Raw genomic sequence first — 23,815 nt, 5'->3', positions numbered from 1 at the left:
GAATTAAAAAAAAGATCGCTTCTACAAATTCTAATAAAAACAGATTTTCCTTAATTTTTTAATTATAAACTTTAAATTAAACTCAAAAGCTTTACAAAAATAATTTTAAAACATTTCTATGTTTTCTTTCGGTAAAAAATCATTTAACAATCTATCTGCATTTTTCTTCATCTTTTATTTCTATATTTCAATCAAGATTTTTAATATAAGTCAGAAATTGCTTTAGGATTTTACTTTATCTTTCTTTTCAAAATATTCGTGTCTATAGGACAGAATTAGACTAAGCAATTTTAACTCGGTTTATATAGGAGTGGATGGGGTAATTTTACACATGCAATACGTGCAATACTTTTGAAAATACACATTTTTCGAATAATAAATAAATATCTGAGATATTTTTAAAAATACAGGAGAGGAACTAAACGGACTCATTTGGTTTGAATACTGTTAATGTTCATTCAGAAAATAATGCTTGAATAAAATTTCAGATACGTGAAATTGCCCCACCAAACCCGGAATCTAAATCCTTATGAAAAACTTTGATTTCTTATGCTCGATTTTTCTATTTTCCTAGATGGCGTTGTTGCTGATGTTCGTGGAACCGTGTCTACCGATCCACGTACTGAAGGTACCTTTATCCACGTAGAAACGCTAGCTCTAGAACTTACCATCAAGAAGGTGCGATTGAGTGTATCCAAAGTCTTCCAGAACAACAGAATATTGAGTAAGTATCCTCTAAAAGCTCCAATCTTCCCTACACCCTCTCAACCTGATCCCAAATTTATTCACAGCTGAGGCAACAAACTTATTCCTAAGAGAGAATGGACATGAAGTGGTGAAGGCAATGCAGCCACAATTGCAGAAAAAGCTCTCGATTGAATTCATGCGCATAGCTAATCAACTACTTAAGCATGTGCCCGTAGAACAGTTCCTTCGTGATTGAATGCAGTGAGATATGCCGCAATGTCGACGTATCGTCTGGAGAATGTCTCTTGCAGTCATCGCAATTTCCATTTCAATTTGTCTCCAAATTGCAGATGTTTTTCAAATTCACGCAATTTTCAGCTGTTTGTTTTTATATGTATTTTTTTTAAGATAGTTTCTTAAGATACTGTTTCTTAGTAGGCACAATCTGTCGTAGATCTAATTGAACAATATGTTTTTTTTATGAGAATATATGGTTGATAAACTGTGAAAAAGAATGTTTCATATCGCGTAATTTATTCATTTATCGCATTCAGTCGTATGGCAAGTTTATTTTCTTACTCCGATCATCTCAAGTTTATTCATTGCTTACAAGAAAATTTCCTGTCACTTGTGCAATATCCCACGCAGCGATCAATAACCCGGTGCTTTGTCATATGCACCAAGATCTAAGTGGATATGCGCCATCGAATGAGTTCAAGGTATTCTCCATAGTGATTCCGTTTTGAAAGTGCGTCGGGACTAGCAAATGTACTCGATTAGCACTACATTTTCCACATTTTCAATTACTGTCTTTGTATGTAATCTTGCATAATCTCCGGAGTCAACTTTGGTCAAATGTCGATGGTGGAGGTAAGGATTTTCTAATGTAATTTATGAATGGAGCAATATTTCCCTTTGCTGATTATTTATGCATTCTTGATGCATTTCCACTGCCAGTGGAATTAATGCCATTGCACCAGGGAGGAACCATTAAAATAAATTAAATTGAGGTTTGCAAAGAGAACTAGGAAAATATTGTAACGTTTTATCAAAAAGTTGCATCTTATCGATGAGGAAATCGTAAGTGGAAGAGACATTCTCAGCATAATTTTCACTATAGAGAAAGAAATTTGAATTCGATGAAACAGATAATTGCAATCTTCCTTCCGCGATCGATATGATCTGCGTCGCTTCACAGCTCAATTGGAAAACACGACCCGTTCATTATCATATTGCTCCAGTTACCAAGAAACGTTTTTTTTTACAAAGTTAAAAAAGTAATCAAACACCGACATCTCTGGAAGGTTTCCTCAAGACGATCACCGGCGATCACACTCCACACGCAATCTACTGTGGAAGGTGTGTTTCTTAGCTGAAAAAAGGTTTTTTTTCATGCGCTTCATACAGTCATACCTGTTTGGCGCCATGCAATACAATCTTCCCATTTAATTGAATTGATGAGATTTTTTTTGCTCTAAACTCAACAGATGATCAGATGCTTGTCAGCTCAAAATATATATAAAAAAAAAACTGAATCATATTCTTTCCGATGCTTCAATGAGACTTTCTCAAGTATCTTACGGGCATTGCGCTAAGAAAACATCTGAGTCATATAACACTCTTCACATCAATTAATTGAAAATTGTGGTAATTTAGAGACAGACGTGTAGTTAAATATTGTCATTATCTGCATTACTCTGATGCAGATACGAATGTCATGGTCAAGTAGCATAAACAAACCCTTTCGCCTGGGGAATTCTACCGAAAATCTTGAGGAATCATTGAACTACTAAAGCATGTGTGTAAGTTCGTATAGTTACTTATCTTTAACAAAGCATCCCAAGCTTTACTAAATGCTCGCTCTCTCGTTACCTAGTATATGCTACGTCCACAGAATTGGTTATAGAATTGTTTCGGTATGGAAGATAGGTAAGGGCCGTTACGTTACCCCATAACACGAAATTCACTAAATTAAAAAGAAGGCATAACACTACCAATAATTAAATAACACTAAAAATTTGCTCACATTAGATGGGCATTTTCATCAATGAAAAGCTCTCTTATTGGATTTTATATGAATCTTTTAAAAAATCCAAACTCATTCAATTTAGATTAAAATACGAGTTAGGATAATTTTTTTTAAAGAAATGTTTCACAAAATCTATTATTAAAAAACCGAAATTTATTTTTGGGAAAACTTTTGGGAAGCTTCTGATCCATTTTTCTCAAACAAAAAGGAAACTGCAAATGGTATTTTAGAAGAGGTCTTAGGAAATCATTCAAGTTTTCTTCATCTATCCAAAAATAATCAAAATCGGGACAGTGTTAATTTTTTTGGTAAATAAAAAAATGACAAAAAATTTTTTGTAACTCTAAAGAACAATTTTCATACAATTTTTGATCAATTTCCCGGTATTTTGTTCCAGAAAAAGTTTTCCTAATGTTTTTATTAAGCAGTGTGGTTACAAATTTCGTAAAGTTCATCAGATTAGATTTAAATTAGGTTTTGAAATACTTAAAAGAACATTTCTATTTATCAGATTTTCCAACTAAGAAAAACTAATCATTCAGACATGTTTTAAAGAATTTTAAGAGAAAATTTTCACGTCTTTAGGGAAATTAAAACAGAAAACTTGTAATTTTCATTTGAAAGAAAATTTCAAAAGAAAATTCTAGCTACTTTTGATATCCATTTTCTTTTCCCTGAAAAACTAATGAAAAAGTTTAATAGATATTCGAACCGATATTTTAAACAATATTTTAAATAATTAAATTCGTATTAAAATAGGACCTCAATTTAGCAAATTTCACAATTTGACCTCTACTTCTTGTAACGGTCAGAGGGATAAACAGCATAACGTCATGAATGATTAAAGAAACACTGGAGTTTCTGTCCTGAATTTTATCGAAAAAGATAAATTTCATCCAAGTAAATTTATGAAGTCAGCTTCCTCCCATAGTAAAATATTAATTTTTATTGAAGCACTAAAATGACACTGGGTTTAATCTAGCCAATTGGATTAATCATTTTGCAAAAATTTAAATGAATATAAGGGAAGAGCACCCCGGATCGGAATGTTAAGAGAAATGCTCCATATTTAGTTGAAAACATAAGCCTCAAAATACTATTTGGTTTTTTTGTGTATGCTAATCAGAATATTAGTGATCCATTTAACTATATCTGTTCATTTGAATTTTAAATTTTTGCAATAAATTAATAAAAATAGGTATAATTGTAGCTATGTATCCTGTACCTCGGATCGTCATGAATTTAATCAGGTCTCTCACGGAAAATTGGTTTTATAAATTAAATTTGAACTAATGCACTACATTTTTGTCAGAGTTAAATAGTAAAAAGTAACTAATAATTTTTAAAAAGTCATTTGAATTGGTGCAACAATATGGTAATAACCTGACGATCCGAGGAACACTGCCGATCGCTGGTACACTTCCCTTATTCAATCTTGAAAAGGTAAGGATCAGTAATAGCTAAAATTTCCAATCTAGAATCTTCAGTTGTAAAATTCTTCGCAAATTCTTGAGGAAAAGTGATTTCAAATACATTTGACGAATATACTGTTTTAGTTTCTATAGTAAATTATTTCCATCATCATGTCTTTTGCGAAAAAATAACCACGAGCAGTCTTTAAGTCCATGCCAGATCGATTGAGAGACACATGGTGATGATCACCACAAAGACATCATCGTGTGCCGATGTTCTGGCGAATGGCATCTCTCTCCAGTGTCGGTAGACCGTGTACCTTGTATAAAATCCAAGGTGAAAAAGCCGCGATGGTTCATTCATAACAACGCATCGCTAAGAAGAAAGTACCACAAGAGAGTGCGCGAAGAGTGTTAACAATTTATTTGTGTTTGGGGAAATTTTTTGCATAGTGTCACGTACTGGTTAATTTAGCTGGAATTTGTGCTAAAGGAGAGATTTAACGTGAGATAAAAAAAACAAGGATCAGAATCATGAAACTTTCTCTATCAGCTGCACTTCTACTAGCCCAGTGCATCCTGTGCCTGTCTGAGCAACGTAAATTCAATGATAGAATATCAAATCCAATTAAGATAACATGATCAGTGCACTTAACATTGCAGCATATTACCTTCAGCAGTGTAGTCGAGATGATCCGGAAATCAATTCCTGCCTGATAGAATCAGCTAATAAATTTGCAAGACACCTGAGAGACGGTGTTCCCGAGTTAGAATTGGAGGAGGTCAGTGGCTAATACATTTTTCATCAATTTTCTTATTGTTTTCCAATCACACAATTTGTATTGTGTATGCACGAGTGAGAGGAAAGACTATTGAAAGTCAAACACTTGGCCGTTTTAAAGTTTCTTCGTGCTACATCTTTTGTATTTTGAATATATAAAAATTAACTGTAAAGCCAGAATAAAAATTCCCATTCGCAGTCAATGCGTCAGCTGTTACATCGCGACAGTATCAGCACGCGTATTTATCGCGAGTAAATTAAACATTTTATAGTCTTGGCATGATGCATAAGGTCAAGATTTATATGTTCTCTTGTGAGTGGACCTATTACTAAATCTGCAAACAATTCTGTTTAATTGTCAGGTAGAGCCCGTTATCGTGGATGAAATCAGTATTGTTCTCGGAAATGGTCCAGAGGTACGCAGAATTTGCACTTATGTGCATAAGCTTTTTAATATTTTATAGAACTAATTGTCTTAAAATGACTCCAATTCAAGGGCTATCGGGCCATTTTCCGAGACATCGAGGCTTTTGGTGTGAGCAATTTAACAGTGACCAATATTCGGTAAGTATGCCACATTTACAAATAGCTTTTCCTATTCCCCTTTTCTAATACCATCCAGCACCAACTTGTTTAAAATATTCTTATGCGTTCTCCCAACAAAGTTACAAAATTATTAAGTCATCAACCAGTTATGGAAATCAAACTGCTAATCACGTTTGCAGCGGTCAATGATCGAGATTGAAGCTGAAAGAACTAGAAAAGAATATCAATGAATTTCTATTTCTTCTTCCTTCTCCAGCTCCGACGTCGACACCTTGCAGTTTCAACTGACTCTGGAGATACCCAAGATTAAGGTCCGTGCCCAATACAGATCATCTGGTGTTCTTATTCTTGTACAAGCCTCTGGAGCTGGCGACTATTGGGGTCAATATGGTGAGATCACGAGAACGAAAGCACAGTTCTTTATTTCTTAATTTTTTGAGACTCAGCACAATATTCAATTTCGTCTTTAATATAATTATTATCGTACTCATAGTAAATATTTTTATTTAAACAGAGGGCGTCAAAGCGAAAGTCTATTTCAAAGCTGTACCACAGGAGACTATTGATGACCTAACTTATCTGGTGGTGGAACAAGTGAAAATGGATTTCAGTGTAAAAGAAATTAATATGGGTGTTGAAAATATCGCAAATGGAAACAGTATTATACGTGAGTTGAATTTCTTTTTCTCAGAAAACTCATTATCCAACATTACCCAGGTGGACAATGCCATCATTATTATAATTTTGGTATTGTGCATCCATGAGATTGATTTTCCCCATTTTTCTCAGAAGATCAATTGATCAGCATCACAAAGAACTATATTTTTTAAGGGGTTTATTGGTTTGAACAAAAATTAGATAAATAAAATTAGATTCACAAAAAAACGATCATGGGTATATACCTAAAAAATTATTACATTTTTTAGGGAAGGGCGTTATTTATAATAAATTTCAATTGTCGGAAAACAAAAAATAAAAAGGTAGCGTCAGGTAGTGTCTTCATTTTAGAAACTATTTTACTTTTTGCTATTTCTGGTTTATATCAATTATGCAGTTGGATGTGTGACAAATTCATGCCAATTTTTAAGAGTGCAAGTAGTTCTCTAAAAGAAAATTATAGAGCACTCTAACTAAAGTTGGAGAGATCGCTTTCCTCACCAGTTCGAGCATTTTTTTTTAATATTTATCACTGAACAATTTTTTAATACTAACAAGTTGATTAGTTCCTTGAACTTCCCGAAATCTCGTAGAAATAATAGTATGATCGCATTTCCAACAAGAAATTATTTTCGATTTAGCGCCGGTTCATAAATGATTGGAAATAGTTAGACTGTCATGAGAAGGATTTAACGACCCTACCAATAAATCTACATTCATATCTCAATGGGTTTAGAAAGACGCTTTTTAGGACTGACTAACCTGCTCTTGAATGATCCTGAAACCCGATAAAAGAAATTGCTTAGTGCATTACCTAAATAAATGAAAAAAAATGCATGAAATATTTTCGGAGTATCCCAAAAGCATGAATTTGAAAGAGAAGGGAGGCATTAGGTTTGTAATAAAAGTCATGTTAATAATGCAAATAGAAAATTTCAATGAATTGATTTATTATCTTCGTATGATCATAAAATTCGAATAAACTTTATGTAAGTTCTGTTGAGAAACAGATAGGTAAAGACATTTAATGTGATTCACCGAATATTCTGAATTAATAACTTTTATTTTTTCTTTTTCTTGCGGGCAAAACGGAATCTTGGGTTTATTTGAAAAATGTTAAAATCCCTTTATTAAAAAAATGAGAGTTCTAAATTTCCGATTAAGAGCCGTGGCGAGAATTACTATTTCGCGAGACACACAAGTGGTCAAATTATTAGTGCCTTGAAGTAAGATCAAGTGAGTCCTATAATTTCTTACAAACATTGGGTTTAAAACTGACCTTACAAAATTTAAATTCATATACTATTCATTTTTATTTGCCGAAGAAAATTGTGTAAAGAAATCTTTGCATGGGAGAAGCTCTTCAGGCTTCTTCTACAATTGCATTATTTTTGTAAGTTCTTCAGATAGGGTCATTGGTTTACCCTATTTACCAAAATAATCATCCTAAATTGAAAAAAAAAAATAACTTGGGAATAGTATCTGTAAAGAACCCAACATTACTACCTTATTTATCGCCAGAGCTAAATCATACCTTTTATATAAAATTTAAATTTGTAAAAGAATAAAAAAAAGTTATATATCACAAGTGCATACAGGTTTTACAGACCCAAAACATTGAACTCGTTCCTCTCACATAATCAGTTTTCTGTGAAATATTTGAGACAATTTAAATTCGGAAGTAACATTGAATTTTTGTGTACTTAGTCATCAGTTGATGAACCCCTTGGAAATTCTACCCATATAGTTTTTCTCAGAATAAAACAAACAGTGACAGTTTTTGTGATGCCCAAGCACGTAAATTAATTTTCTAATCAAATGCTATTGTGTCATTCACAGAGGCAGCTCTCAATCTCTTCATCAACTCCAACAGTCAGGAACTTCTGAAGGAAATGAAACCAGCACTGAGAGCAAAACTCACCACTGTTCTTCATAATTTCATGGATAAGCTATTTGAACGAATTCCCCTAGAATATTGGATAGTGTGAGATTGATCATTTTCATTAATTTTCATCCCAATTATTTTTTATTTCATTTAAAAATCCACTATATAAGTTATTGTGTATAAGATAAAAGTTTTCATCTTATTCGAGAGCTTCCCAGTCATACTCCACAATCACATCTCGAATAAACAATTCTCTAGATACACTAGAGGTTGCAATTTAATATCCATTATAATCAATTGTTGATTAAAATCTCCGGGTAAAATAATACAAAATTATGAGAAATTATTCACTGTGTTGAAGAAGAATAATCAAAAATTTTCACTTAATCTTGGCAGTTTAAAGAAAATACAGTTTTTAACAAAAATTGTTCATATTTGCATGCAAATTTATGTAAAAAAATGAATTGTAATTTTTTCCTGAAAAAATATCACTTTATAATTATAATTTCAATCGCTGTTGTAGAGATTATTTTGCATCGCTCTTGATCAAAGACATTCAAGAAAATCTTAGAAGATTGTTTGTGAGTTCAGTGGGAGAAACTGCAATTTTTCCTAACAAGCTCAATAATTAGATTAACTTTAATGAAAAAATGTGCAAAAAACGTACTGTCAATAAATGGTTAGTCGTAACCGGTTAGCATCTCAAAAAAAAAATCCCCAATTTAACAATTTTTCTTCAAAATTGTGCCAAAATCCGGATGTTATCATCACTGCAAATACATTTTAATTATTTTTTATTTAAACAAAATACCGCAAAGTGATATAGAACTTTAATAAAATATCAGTTTTGTCAAATTGTTTCTGAGGAAAAAAATGAAAAACACGCAAATTCAGATCGTCTTCAAGATGAAAATTAAATTTTCTGGTTCTTGCTTCCTTCACAACCTTCCCGTTTTTTGATTTTTGAATGTTGAGGTGAAAAAAAAACCTGGACTATAGTGGAAATACATATACATGATGTTGTATAAAAGGCAGGTTTGTGTGATCAACCACTTAAGTTTTCCTTCACAACTTAGCTGCCGGTATAAAAGAACAGTTCCGAGATTCTAGCCGCTCAGTCATCGCCGAAAGACACTGGGAGGAAAATCGACATTGGATTAAGGTGGAAATAGTCTTGTAAGATTGAGATTGTATCTCATAATTGACACGCTTTGTCACGAAAAAATATATATTGTGTTGTATCATCCATTAATTAAAAGTGTAAGTTTCAAATTTAATTATTAGTTGTCAAGTTCGTCAAATAATAAACATTCTTTTTGCATGATCGGTGTGCTAAAAAATATCTGTCATACTCATCGTGTGACTTTGGTCCGATTAGCCAACAAATTAAAATTAATTTTTGATGCTTTTGTGGAAAATTCCCCGCCAAAACATAAAATAAATTCACATAATCATCTCACGCCTGGTCCCAAGTGATACAGCATTATTTAATTGGGCAGTGACTTGAGTAAAAAAAAAGACATGCAAATAATTATGTTAGAAAATGATAGTGCAGTTTGGAAGTTGATGCACATTCTAATGCATGGGTAGAATGCTCATTAATATCAATAGTATCTAGGTCTAAGTTAATTGTAACGACATGTGTAGTTAAAAAAAACCGTCGTCGCTAGAAAATGCACTTAAGTTCATTTTATTTCGTGTTTTCTTGCTCTTGCGACATTTTCCGGTTTGCCACTTCAAATTTAACACGAAAGAGCTACAATCTCATAAAACTTGATGTGACCATGATCTGTTCTATTTTTTTTTCTGCACAATCAACTAAGGGCAGAACCTGAAAATCCACACATGACCATTGCGAAATTTTCACCAAGTTCATCATACACTGCATTTTTCAAAGCAATTATATCAACGAAGAAGCTTCAATTCGAATGGGATCATTTTTCAAACGACTCGCACTTCATTTTGATTGAGAAGCATTTTAATTAACACCTTGGATTTTATTCACCGAATATACAACAACAAAGTATTAAGTAATTGCCATACAATGTGAGTATCATTTGGTATAGAGCAATGTCATTTGATTGAAAATATAAAATATATACAGGCTTAATACATATTCATTTGAGAACATTGTGATTTTTGCACCGTAGAGAAAAACAATTAAAAACACAATTTAAATTATTTTAGATGATACCGATATAGTTTTTAATCTAACTGAGAAAAATATGGTATTTCTTGAAAATTAAATTCAAATAACCCAAAATTTCAAGACAAAAAAAAACATCAGTATTGGAAAGTGAAAATCAATATTTCTAATTTAAAACATATTTTAGTTAATAGAGAATACAGTCAGCTATGTCTCATAACATTAATGATAAGAAAATAAAATAACCTTTATAGAAATATTCAGTAATTGAAAGTTAAAAATAATATAAACATATTAAAAATTAGACTGATTAAAAAATGGTTTTCTTCTAAAATTTTCAATAATATTAGTGTGAGTTTTTATGTCTAATACTCTATAGACGATAAGAAATCCAGATAACCCTTTAAAGACGATTTGGTTACCGGTGATACAAATATGATATTTTTCCTCTCTCGTTCTTAAAAGGTTAAATAATTCACAAAAATTATAGTTCTGATTGTTTTCTGCATAATCTACAATAAAATACATATAATAAAAATATCTTAGGATCATTAAATAGATTTTAAATATACAATCACTTTTTGATAATGATTTAGAATTAGAATATTAGGTAAATTTACAGAAAATTTTCGCTTTAAAATTTTTACAAAATTTTTATAAGGTTAAATTTATGATAGTTTCAGTTTTTTTTCATTTTAGAAAACTGTTTTTTTTTTAATTTACCAACACTTTTCAATAGAAAAGATTAGGTTAAAGTGTTTACCGACAATTCTTAAGATTTTAGCATAAGAAATAATCATTGAGGGGTAATCATCTTTCTGTTGGGCGTTTATTTAAATGATAAAATCATGATTTGAGTTTAAATTTTCAAAAACTTGTTAAGTGTTTTTCTTTTAAAAGTGAATAATTATTATATACACTTGTAATGGCCCCTATACACTAGAGATATTTATGTCTATATTGAAGAGTCTTTCCTACACAAGCGTAGGGAATTCGCTTCAATATGGACCTAAATTTCCCTAGTGTGTAGAGGCCATTAAGAGAAAGAAACATTAAAATATCAAGTAAAAATTTGAGAAAAGGAGTATCTTCATGAATCAAATATAAATGCCTTAGAAATTAAAATTTAAAGATCATTTGAAATAAATACAATTACAAAAGTCTATTGCAGAATTAAAATATCACATAATTCGAATTTATAAAATCCTTTTGGAATAAGAATTACAAAAGAAAAATTCCAATATCCCAAAGAATCTGTGATCTAACCATAATTTTAAAATTTCTTTATAAAATCATCAAAAATGTATTTGTGATGTAATGAAAAATCGTTTTAATTTGCAGATAATTCGAGATGCGAACTATATGCCTTGTTGTTTTTGCGTATCTACAATTAGTGGTTGCTATTGAGGAAGTCCGTAAGTATAGAATATTCTTAATATCTTTTTTTTATTCTTTTTATTTATCAATCAAAATGCAATTCTAAAAGTGTGGGAATTTATTTACAGCTGAATACCTTCACATTTGTCAGCAGTCTGATCCAGATCTCGAACAATGCATGATTAAAAGCATAGAACAGCTTCGTCCAAAGCTCGCTGTGGGAATTCCTGAACTCGATATACCGCGGCTTGAGCCAATTGATCTGGGGGATCTTCTTGTTGCCGGAAGTAACACGCCGAACGGTCTAACGATTACTGCCAAAGATATTCAATCGTACGGCGCATCGGATTTTCAGATTAAGAAAATCGAGTAAGTTTAAAATTCCAGTTAATTGCTACAGATCTATTCGCGTGGTAAAATTAAATTCATTCAATCACTCTCATACACGATATAGAGTTGTTGAATATGGTCAGCACTACAAGTTACAACTCTACCTTCCTCATCTGTACACAAAGGGAAGATATTCAATTGATGGACGTGTTTTGCTGCTTCCCATTAAGGGTGCTGGAAAATTCACAGGAAATTTCAGTAAGTCCAATTAGTACCTTTCTCGCCCTGGACAATGGTGTATTGTGATGCTAATGTATTTCTGGGAATTCTACAGCGAGGTGTACAGCAGATGTTACGATGATCCTTGAGCCAGCTGAAATTAGCGGAAATGACCACATCATCCTGAAGAAATTACAAATTAAGATTAAAGTTGGTCGTGGTTCAATGTATCTGGATAATCTATTTGGCGGTGATAAGACTCTGGGGGACATTGTCAATGATACAATCAATCAGAACTTTGAAGTTGTAAGCAAGGATATCATTCCTTTAATCGAGAAAGCACTTGAGCGTCACTTCAAGAAGACATCAAATAAGATTCTCAGTAGATATACAAGAAGTCAATTGTTTCCTTAATAAGTCAACACTGGAGGCAGAAATATAAATAAAAATTGTAAATATATTTAACAAGTTAAGAAAGGACCTTGATTTTACATACCTACTTCTCCTTGTTTCATTTGAAGACAACTTAATTTCTCTGGGGATTAACTTGATTCTTCCGTTTGAAACATCCATTAATTACAATTTTGTATGAAATAATTAAGAGGAGAGCAAAAACTATAAGACATAGTAAGATTGTTATTCCCAAATTACTAACGCTAGCAGTCTCAGGAGGGCTGAACATAGGTCCAAAGATGCTTGTATAATAAATTTTACGGGCACTTGTAGAAAGAAACCATTCTGTGCAAGAATGATTTAAGAAGGAGATTTCCTTGCATTTGAAATCAGCCAGACAATTATTTCGCTTTCCGATTATGTCTTCTTGGATGATAAAGTCTGATAAGGTTAGTTCGGTAAAGTTGAGATACTTAGCTAGAAACGACTCTACTAATCCATTTACACCATACTCGATTGTGCTCCTGGTAAATATGAGAGCTCCTTCATTCCTGCTGAATTCGTCAATATTCTTGCAACCCCAAATGATTATATATTCCATTGGAGCTGGCACAAATGAATATCTTCTCTCCAAGAAAAATACTGTATACCAATTGGTCCATTTTGTGTCATTCTGACAATTGAAGTAGGTAAATTGTGCACTTGATGTTAAATTTCTATCAAGGATGTACCAAGAACGTTCCATAGAATTAATATCTGTTGAACTTAAACAATACCTCAGCAAAATCCGGGTACAAAAATTGGACGTGTGAACCATTCCTAGATTCTTGCAACCAACGGTATCCTCTTTTCGATGAAGAATCCAACAATTTGTTTGCTTGAACAAAGACGTTCCATCCTGTAATTCTGGAACAAGAGCTACAATGAACCAATCCATGAAGAATTGATCTGCCTTCAAATAGTAGTTTTTATTATGCTCTTGAGGAACAGGGCATTGTCCTGGGAATACTTTATGAAGAGTTTCGTGAAAGTGTGCAAAAATAAGTAAAGATAGGACAACATAAGAACTATTCAAATGCATCTTACACCTTTTGAAAACTCTATATGGAAAATAATACACAGACCAATGTTATATACCGGAACTATTGAGACGTTTAATTTCCAATCCATTACAATAATTCCACATACATAAAATTGTGCAATAAGCATAATATAATACGGTGTAAAAACATGCATAAATAGGTTAATCGAACAGAGCAAATATATAAAAAAAAACCACTCAGCAGAATTAAATTTAAATGCCACTTCATTGAATATTGCACCAAATTCATCCAACAAAGTTACTTTAGCTTGACATAGGTGGTCAGTTCAATTACAGCATTGATTCTTATCGCATCAATTAATTCTAATGAATAAAAATATGATGAAGTGTTCATTTATCATACTTCTGGCTATTCACCAAGCCTTTACTCTAAGCACGGATAAAAAAAATGAAATACGTGAGTGTGAATTAATGAATTAGAAGTGCATTTATCATCATACTAAATTGGATATATCTTTCCCAGCAAATTACATTCGTGTGTGCAATAGGAATCTCTCACCGGAATACTTGAATGAATGCGTCCGGCGTTCAATTCTTATGCTAAAGCCAAGACTCAGCCGTGGAATTCCACAATTGTCTCTACCACCATTCAATCCACTTCATCTGCCCAAAGTGTCCTTTTCGCAAGATCAAGGGCCTATCAACCTCAATTCCACCTACACCAACATCAAAATCTACGGACTATCGGACTTTAAGTTGCAGAGTGTAAAAATTGACCTTAAGAAGAACTACTTTCAACTGCAGATGATGTTTCCAGAACTCTATATGACGGCAGATTACCTAATTTCTGGACATATCCTCATGCTACCACTTCAGGGACAAGGATTAAGCTACGGAAACTATAGTAAGTTTTTTGTCGTAAGAAGAAATTCATCATGAATCATTCCGGATTCTTCATGTCAATTAAATCATCACCAATAGGCTATAAAAAATAGTTAGAGTGCAATTGAATTACGAGAACAATCGTAGATCGAAATGCTTTTTAATCAGATTTTCTAATGATAATGCGTGTAATTTGTAATTTACAAATATTGCATCATTGGAAAATTGTTTATAAAGAAAGAATAAATTCCTTGGGCTATAGGCATTAATATGCAAGAATGTTATACTGAAGTTACTGACTCATTCTACCAAAAGAAAGTCATTAAATGGTTTCATTACCACTTTGACTAATTGCCATATTACATGTTACAGTTTTATATAGTCGTAAACCTATTTAAAATACTCTACTTTGCACAAATTGTAGATAATTAATAATTTAATTACGGTTTAATATAAAGGATTGACGGGTATTATTTCATAGTATTCAAAGTTGATTTGAAATAGTCTTAGTCCGAGAAAAATCTACTACTAATTTTGTTTTTATAAAATTTGTAACTCACTTTTTCAAAAGACCATTTAAAATTCAAAATAATACTTAAAATTTCTTTTTTCTTATTTTCTACAAATCTTCGTTGTATAAATATATGAGAGTGGTGCAGTTTAGACTGAATAAATAAAAATGGTTATGTAATCGAAAGAACATGATATACTCGTATATATTGTGGGTTACTTTTAAAACTTTAACATGCAATATTTCGGATTGTATTTGTCCTAATGTTAGGATTCACCGGATTCACTATTAAATGGAGAGTCTTTCAAAGGACAATATTTAAAAAAAAGTCTTGAAGGAGATTATGTGGTTCACGAAGACCAAAAGACAGAATGTTTTCTCTATTTTTTCGACATCATAAAAAAATTATTTAATTCAAGCTTTTGAACATAAAAGTGCAACATTCAAAGTTTACTTTCTGAAATTTTCATTTAAAAATTTTAAAAATTCAATTTAGTGGACAAAATTACTTATAGTGTATAGGTCCATCTGAAGTCAAAAAATCAAATATATCCTGTTAGCTGATCAGTTAAACTCGTACTTAAACGAAAAGTCTTTGAAAAACACGAAAGGGAATTTATACAACGAATTATCTTTTTTTGGTTTGCGTAAACTTAGTATTTTACATTTTGTATTTTACATGTTCGTATTGCATATTTCGTATTGCGGAAACTTCGTATTCTTACATTTCGTATTTTACCATTTCGTATTTCACATTTCATCTTTCATAATTTTGTACAAAAATTGAGCATTTCGTCTGCCATACATTTTCATCCAAAGTTATTATTTATATTTTTCAAAAAAAAATTAATTTTATTTTATATCAAAAATAATTGTTTTCCAAAAGTTGGTCATTTTTTAGAGTCAAAAGATTATTGCCTCATTTAAAAAAACTAATTTAAAATTGTCACTGGTTACATTTTGAGTTTATGTCATTTAGGAGGTAAATGGTGGGTTTGTACATTTCTTAAGTTGTCAATGGTTGTGAAAAAATAGTGTTTGCAATATAGCCCCACCTCCCTCTACCTGAAACTTCTGCGCTATCCTCTGCAAACTTTCAGTCATTAACCCTTTAGGGAGGATTGGAACACCGGTATCCAGTAAAGAAAATAATTTTTCCTGACTACCTGAAGTTATTTTTTTCTTATGTCTGTACATAATTGTAAAGTAGAAGGAATCTACAATATTTTTTGCAAGTCTCTAGCTATTTGCTATGTAGTAAATATAATATTTAAGCTCAAAAATGGCGAATTTTTAAATTCTCAAATTCATAATTGATTTTATTTATTTTTTATACTTCCAATTTTTTTAAGCAAAACCCTTTTGGCGATAAAAACTACAATACTCTCGTACGTAATATTTTTCATTAAAGCGAAAAATATTATTCATTATTTTCAGAAAAATTACATACATTTTTGGGCTATTTTTGTCCGTATCGTTCATAGAAGCACAAAATACACCGAATCAGACTCTGTTGGACTTTCCAAGGTTAGATGTAAGACTTATCATTGATTATGTTTCTCAGTTTAATTTTTATTGTTGATTTTCAGTCCGTAAAAAGTGTCTCGTCGTTAAAGGGTTAACGCTCAGAATAATTCTTTTTTTGTTTAGTTTTAATACGATAAGCATACATTTCACATGTTTAAGTTTTTCAAGTTCTAAGTTAAATCAAATTTGAAGTCATTTTAAGTTGATCCACTTTTAAAATCTTTTACATAGGGGGAAGTGGGGCATCTTTGAATCGGGGTATTTTTGAAATTGGACTTTTTTTCTCCGATTTTTAAAAGTAATTGAAGCTTAACATAATGTAATTTGGCTTAAAAATGAGTTTATGGAGCTAAATAATAACGGGGTAAGTTCTAATTTCTAATTCAATTCAAAAAAATAGGAGAAAAAAGCCCAATTTAGCTTCCCCAAATCAGAGATGCCCCAATTCCCCCTATTATTATTTGAGCTAATCTACGTTTATCATTGACTTTTCTTTTTCTGGCAGCTGAGGTTGAAACAACTGCAACTCTTCATTGTGAGAGGATCATGGGAAAGGACAAAAAGGAGCACTTTAGGATACAGGACCTCTCTGTAGACTTTACAATCGGTGATGCTGAATGGACATTCGATGGAGACAATGAGCTGTGCACGGTTATGAACAAGTTCATTAATGACAATTGGAGGCTCATTATAGGTGAAATGCGTCCAGCTATTCAGGGTGCCATGGCGAAGATCATTGGAAAGATTACGGGAAAGATCTTCGAACTGTACAGTATTGACAAGCTCCTGCCAGAGTAATTAACTCACAAAGTGAGAATTTTTTTTATGCTAAATCTTTATGGCTTGATTAACTTTCAATAAAGATAATTGCTACACTTTGAAGTGGTGAGAGGCTATGCCCAAAATCAGCTCTATTTTTTAACCTGATTTGTAAACATAAAACATTTTAAGAAATTAGCATAGTTTTTTTTTCATTCATATTGACAACGCTTAAAAAAGATACGCACCTCTGAAGTATCGCCACTTTCACTATTATAGAGACTTGTTTCCCGGCTTCCGGTGGATATTGCTATAAGCCATGCAGACATGTCTGAGCTAATGTGGAAGAAAGGTCTAAAATAAAATAACACCGACATTGAAAATACATTTAACCCATTCTCTTGATTTCCCTTCATTGAGTAAAAATTCCATTTCCACAAATTGTATATGACACCATGGTTCAGTGGTTCAATTGTTGTGTGAGATCATCGAGAGATGAAGTGCGAGACTGCAGGTTATTTTGAACACTTAAAATTACGTATATCGACGGTGTAACCAAGTGGAATTAAGTACTTCATGTGATAGATTGGCGGGAATGTGCAGAAGCCGATGACCAGGTTTTTGAGTAACCACCAGCAAACCGTACAAGGCATTCGCAGCTGAGCTGTGCATCGAGTTAGACGATCTTGTGCGCTCTCAAATACAATCCAAATGCACTGGTAAAATCCAAAAGAGAACCAATTGCATTTTCTGCCATTACTCAATAAAGTGCAATCACATTAAGTTCTTGTGCAAAAGTGAAACGGGATAATTGCAGTGAAGTCCAACGAGGACAGTTCCACAAATATGCAATTTATCTTAGCTGTAGCATCCTTGGTTGTGCTTCTGGTAAATGGAGGAGTTCTCGGGAGCGATGTTCCGCAATTAAAAGAGAAACGTAAGTTATAAAATTTTAGTGAATCCAGTCCAAAAGTACTAAAAGTGAATTTGCCAAATCAAGGCTGTCTCGTATGTTCTGTGGAATCATTTGCAACCTCGACCCTAATATATCCATCCGGGCGGGAATTGCACGAGGGCTTGCAGAGGTGATGAAGATCACAATCGAGCCTCACTAGAAAGTAAAAAACTCATCCATATGATCGATGTACTTAAAAATTGAAACTTCATTGTGAAGAGATTTCCCTGAGTAAATATGAATGGTATAAATTGTGTAACTTAGAGAGTACATCTGCAAGTGTTAAAGAAGGCATTCTCAACCTCTTTTCTCAGTCTTTTATCTCACTTCAGCAGCAAGTCTCTTATTTGAGCTTAGTCTGAGATAATATAAGAAGGTATGGAGGAACTTCTTCCACACCAAATCAATATTATTCAATGTTATTCAACTCTTTTTGTGATTATCACGATAGAAACGCTATAGATATAGAAAAGTCTATTGCAATTATAGCCATAAGTTCGCGCAATTTCTAATAAGACCACAAGAGTGGATAATTGGGTGGGCTGTTGACCGGTTGCTAATCATTTTGTAATCATATTCCACTTTTATTATTTTTGCTTTATAATTTTTCAGCTGATTGGCTACTCACCTGCCCCAGAGAGAATCCCAACCAAGACGGCTGCTTCAAGAAAATGTTTGAGGGAATGTTCAAATCATTGGCTAAAGGTGAGGTGCAAGAATGATATTTGCACACATTTCGCAAATATGCAATTTTACCATTATTGCGCAATTTAATTTATCACCTTTATTGCACATTTGGTATAAGAGAGTGCATGCGACAATTTTACAATCACAGATTAGTCACATTGAGCAATTTCTGAGAACTTTCTCAATAATTATCTCCATTGAAATTCTGGGGTGGAAAGACTTTTCCGCAAGATTTTTTTTGCTCTTGCCATCGTCACCACAAAGCTTTCCATTGTACTCAACGCTTGTGATTTTATGAATGGATTTTGTTGAATGTGTCTTGTGAATTTTTTTGCGCTATTTGTTCCAACGGAAAGTAAAAGTGTGGATTAAACCAGTTAAAATAATTTGCTATTAAGTCATTAGTCAAATGAAGTCATGAATTTAAAAAAAAAAATCGTGAAAAAACTGCCTTTTGCTATTGTTTTAATATATTTCATCTTAATTTTGATACTCATTAAATAGTATTTTAAGTTAAGATGTTTGTATAAACTGTCGAATAAATTTTAAATTAAATTTTATATAATACTATATTTTTAAACTTGCATTAAAAGAGAGTACAATACTTTTTATAAGCATTAATATTTATTACTAGATCCATTTTTGAGTTTAATTTAAAGCGGTAAATGATGACTGAAGAAGTACATTCACTAAATACAAAAAACTCAATTATAGTGATCACATTGGGAAAGCTTAAATATTTAAGTTAAATATTTAGTGTCAAAATTAAAGTTTCCAATTTTGAGTTAAAAGTTTATGCCGCTTCATATCGTTTCTTGGAAATTACTAGTGGTCAACTTATTTTATCAGCATAATTTTTCAAGAGACTTTTCAAGAGACAACATGAAAGTTCCAATTTTGTGTAAATAATTATCTAAATTTAATACAAAAAATAATTTATTTCTTGTCTTCGTATAAGCATTAAAACATCGAAAATTTCATATTTTTACCTTTTAAAATATGTTTTTTTTTCTGAGTTAGCTCCCTGTTATTCTAAATGATGCGCAAATTTTCCTGGATTAAGAATAAGGGCAGAATCACATTGACAGTAAAATGCTCACCATATTTCGTTAATTTACTCATTTTCTTTGCAATTCTTCCGTAAATTTTCCATTACCGTTTTACCTTATCTCATACTCGATGGCAATTGGTGAAAATAATGTAAGAAAATTGAAGAAATAAAACGAAAATTCGAGAAGCGGTGAGTAAAAGAACTGTTGTGTGTGTTTTTTTGCTCACCGTTTATCGCATTTTCGTTTTATTTCTTCAATTTTCTTACACTTCTATTATTTTCATCTAGTGTCACCGAGTATGAGATAAGGTAATACGGTAATCGAGAATTTCCGAAAGAATTGCAATTAAAATGCGTAAATTAACGAAATACGGTGAGCATTTTACTGTCAATGTAATTCTGCCGTAACAAGGGTTCAACTTGCTTGAGTTAGTTTCTTGTTTCATAAAATATAATGAACGATAAATCAATTTTGTACCCCTTTACTTCAAAGAAATTGCGCAAGCAATTAAAAAACAGTAAAATTTTTGAAAAATATTAATAACAAAATTTAATAATTTATATCATTTAGATTTAATAAATGTAGCGAACTGAAATCTCTAAATCACAGAAAAGTGAGTTAGCTCCCTAAAATTTTCAAGGAGCGATATAATCTAAAAATTTTCAGTATTTTAAGGTTTAAAAGGAGCACGATTAAGATTAATTTAAATAAATTTGAATTTCAATGTCTGTGTTTATTTTATGAGTTTTAGCTTGAAAGTTTAGCTTGAGAAATTTGAAACCTTAAAATATTAAGATCGTTTTTGGGGAATGCAAATAAGTCAGTTTTAAAAGATCGATTTAAAGATTTAAAGCTTAAAGTTTCTTCTGAGAATTAAGAAAACAATTGACATATTTTGTATTCATTTATTTTTTTAATTTTAAAATAAAACATATCTGAATGGGTATTTCTATTTTTACCGATATTAATACCGATATTAGGATATTATTTTTTTCTTCATTATGATTTTACTGTAATTTATCGTCCTTTCAAAATGACTGTATAATTGGTAAACAAAATTGATTTCACAAAACGATGTCGCATATTCTACTGAACTATTAACCGAGTTTTATTACATAAAATCCAATGCTCTTTTAGTGATATTAAAAGAAGTATCTTAAATTCCAAAATAACATACACATAACAAATTTATTGAAATTTTTAATGTTTAATGTATTTAAATAAATTTTATACAATTTCACTTTTTAGCAGGGAAAATGTAATTTTCATTAGAAATTCATTTTTTGTGAAGGGAGTAAGATAGTTATTTGTACGCCTAAACATTTAGTATTTAGTATTATTATGAATAGTATGGGAAGGTACTTATGGTTTCGTATGTGAAGGATTAACGGAGAATAATTAATTTTTTTTAAAATTAATGTATTAAGATCTTGAAGAGATGTTAGATAAGTTTCAAATCTAGGAAAAACAACAGGATATACTATTGATTGGACATAGTAAATATTGTAGGATCTGACAATATAGGGAAATGTGGGTACCTTTGAATTGGGGTAGCTTTGAAATTGGATCTTTTCTATTTTTAAATGAAACTGAACCTTATCAAGACATAATTCAGTTCCATAATATAAACCAATTGTGAAGCTAAATTTCATTATGATAAGGTCCAGCTTTATTAAAAAAAATAGGAGAAAAAAACAAAAACCCAATTTCAAAGCTACTCCAATTCAATAACCTACAGTCATGAAACAAGTTCAACTGTTTGAAATCATTTCTGTTTAAAAAAAAACCTTGACAATAATATATTGATAAGGATAAGTTATTGGAATAATTTAGTGAAGATTGATCCTGTATTAATATATACTTAAAATTTAATAAGACATTTTATTTTTTTTTTTTAGCTTTTGCCTAAGATAATTTTTTTCACTTCAATTATTTAAAATGTTTATTTCTGTTTGCGCTTATTTTCTTGTAGTTTCCGCAGATAAAAGTTTATATTTTATAATTTATTAGTTAGTAAATTTATTATTACCTGGTGTTTTTTATGTGTGTAAAATTGTCTTAAATCACAGCTTGACTAAGTTATTATATTTATTCTTTAGAGTTGAACCCTCCTTGTTGTGGATTATTTTAAATAAATTGAAATTACTTTCCTTGTAGAGGAAGGCTGTCAGGCTTTGCCCACACTCTGGTTTTGAACAGTTCATATTTGTCCCATATTTCTTTATTAAATGTGACCTATTTTTGCATGAAATGTGTGATTTAAGACTATTAAAAATGGACGGCACTCAATTAAACAAGTGGTAGAGCACTCGCTCTATGATGCAAGTGTCCCGGGTTCGAATCCCTTTAGGTTACCAGGAATTTTTCTGGCGTTAAAGGTGTTCGGATTGCATCCAGTGAGCGTCACTGCACTTGATTCCAGGGGCATGAGACTGACAATCTCATAATGTACAAGAAAAATAATAATGCATGTCTAGAAATCATTATTATTATTATTATTATTAAAAAATGGGAAAAATATGAAGCGTTCGAAGCTAGAGTGTGCACGAATCTTAAAGGCCTTCCCCTATTTAAAAAAAAAAATTTATCTTTTAGTAAGTACACTTTTGTGAGAAGTGCTTTGACTATACGGAGTGCAATGCTGTGACATAGTCGTGACTTTAACACATTTAATAAGTTTATAAATTGTAACATTTGTAAGAAAACAAATCAATGTTATTGGGAATATTTTTCACGAACTAATTGCATTTTCACTTATTCCATATCATTATGTAAAAGAAATCAATATGTTATTATAGCTAACGGATATCGCTACCTTAATACTTTAGTTTAGTAATTAATTTAATGTATAAATTCTTTCCTTTAGGCTTACCTGAAGTCGGCATTGAACCATTTGAACCACTCAAGATTCAAAATGTACAAATTTCCAAGGGAATGGGCAGTTTAACACTAGCTGGAGGATTTCAGAATCTTTTAGTTCGTGGACCATCAAACGCCACAGTTCGTCGAGCTTTGCTCAATTTTGCTGATAAGACGCTCGATTTCGATTTAGAGTTACCACTTCTACGGATAAATGCTACTTATAACCTCAAGGGAAATGTCTTGCTCCTACCTCTTGTGGGAAATGGAGATGTGAAGATGGCTCTCAAAGATGTGAAATCCAATGTTGCCACAAAATTCAGCATCAAAAAGTTACCAGAGGTTCGTTATAAAATTACTTTCAATTTCATTAAGCCGCAATGTAGGCAAAATTGATAAGTGATAGTGAAATTGAAATAAGGTGTACAAAAATCATCTTTTCATACCGTAACGTCCACCTTAAGCCACGCTTTGGATCATAATTAATGATCAAAGAAATGAATTGATCCGCTTTTTAAGTGGGAACTTATGTAGTTTGTTTGTTATTACAGGAAGTTATACAAATAGACGAAATGAAAGTGCAATTTTTGGTGGGCGGCATGAAGATTCATCTGGATAATCTGTTCAATGGCAATCAAATTTTGGGTGCATCCCTCAATTTATTTCTCAATCAAAATGCCAACGAAATTATTGCTGAATTGAGAAGTGATCTTGAGAATGGACTTGCAAAAATATTTATTAATCTGTGGAATAATGTATTCTCCAGGATGCCAATTAAATTGTGGTTGATATAGTGTAATTACCATAATAGTTCTAGGATTTTTTGTACCTTATATCAGCATTACTGGAAGACAAATTGTGCTTAGCAAAATCCTCCTGCAGGCAAGAAATTTAACCCTGACAATTTATTGTTCTTTTACCTGATTAATCTATCATTTGTGATTATTTCTGCTAAATACCATTTTTTGCAATTAGTTAAATAAATTGGGGGGATTTTTCGTATTTAATTCTGAAGAAAAACAAATCCACTTGATTGTAAGTCTCGATAAATAAAACCTATTTAGAAAAAAATGTACAGT

General features: G+C 31.7%; 3 protein-coding genes across 3 annotated transcripts in view; all 3 read left to right on the top strand.

Moving 5' to 3' along the window:
• Positions 1–12,534, top strand: part of LOC129802194 (uncharacterized) — a 20,095-nt gene extending 7,561 nt beyond the window's left edge. The window contains exons 5-15 of the mRNA XM_055847871.1: positions 575–724; positions 792–935; positions 4,792–4,910; positions 5,272–5,325; positions 5,406–5,473; positions 5,712–5,845; positions 7,952–8,096; positions 11,488–11,558; positions 11,649–11,889; positions 11,975–12,108; positions 12,185–12,534. Of these exons, the coding sequence (XP_055703846.1) occupies positions 575–724; positions 792–935; positions 4,792–4,910; positions 5,272–5,325; positions 5,406–5,473; positions 5,712–5,845; positions 7,952–8,096; positions 11,488–11,558; positions 11,649–11,889; positions 11,975–12,108; positions 12,185–12,483 (1,559 nt within the window). The 3' untranslated portion in view covers positions 12,484–12,534. The remainder of the gene's footprint in view (positions 1–574; positions 725–791; positions 936–4,791; positions 4,911–5,271; positions 5,326–5,405; positions 5,474–5,711; positions 5,846–7,951; positions 8,097–11,487; positions 11,559–11,648; positions 11,890–11,974; positions 12,109–12,184) is intronic.
• LOC129809446 (protein takeout) lies at positions 4,476–8,852 on the top strand. Its single transcript, XM_055859270.1, has 7 exons — positions 4,476–4,726; positions 4,792–4,910; positions 5,272–5,325; positions 5,406–5,473; positions 5,712–5,845; positions 5,970–6,122; positions 7,952–8,852. The coding sequence occupies exons 1-7, from the start codon at positions 4,663–4,665 to the stop codon at positions 8,098–8,100; spliced, it is 741 nt and encodes a 246-aa protein (XP_055715245.1). The 5' UTR covers positions 4,476–4,662; the 3' UTR covers positions 8,101–8,852.
• On the top strand, positions 12,488–23,815 carry LOC129802123 (uncharacterized). Its single transcript, XM_055847744.1, has 8 exons — positions 12,488–13,961; positions 14,028–14,408; positions 16,930–17,218; positions 17,820–17,902; positions 18,001–18,120; positions 18,751–18,843; positions 22,744–23,078; positions 23,288–23,815. Exons 1-8 carry the CDS (start codon positions 13,871–13,873, stop codon positions 23,528–23,530), a joined length of 1,635 nt encoding a protein of 544 aa, XP_055703719.1. The 5' UTR covers positions 12,488–13,870; the 3' UTR covers positions 23,531–23,815.

This window comes from Phlebotomus papatasi, chromosome 1 (assembly GCF_024763615.1).
Source record: "Phlebotomus papatasi isolate M1 chromosome 1, Ppap_2.1, whole genome shotgun sequence".
Classification (NCBI taxonomy): Eukaryota; Metazoa; Arthropoda; class Insecta; order Diptera; family Psychodidae; genus Phlebotomus; species Phlebotomus papatasi.
Note: the sequence above shows the minus strand (reverse complement) of the source record. Positions and strands in the feature narration are given on the sequence as shown.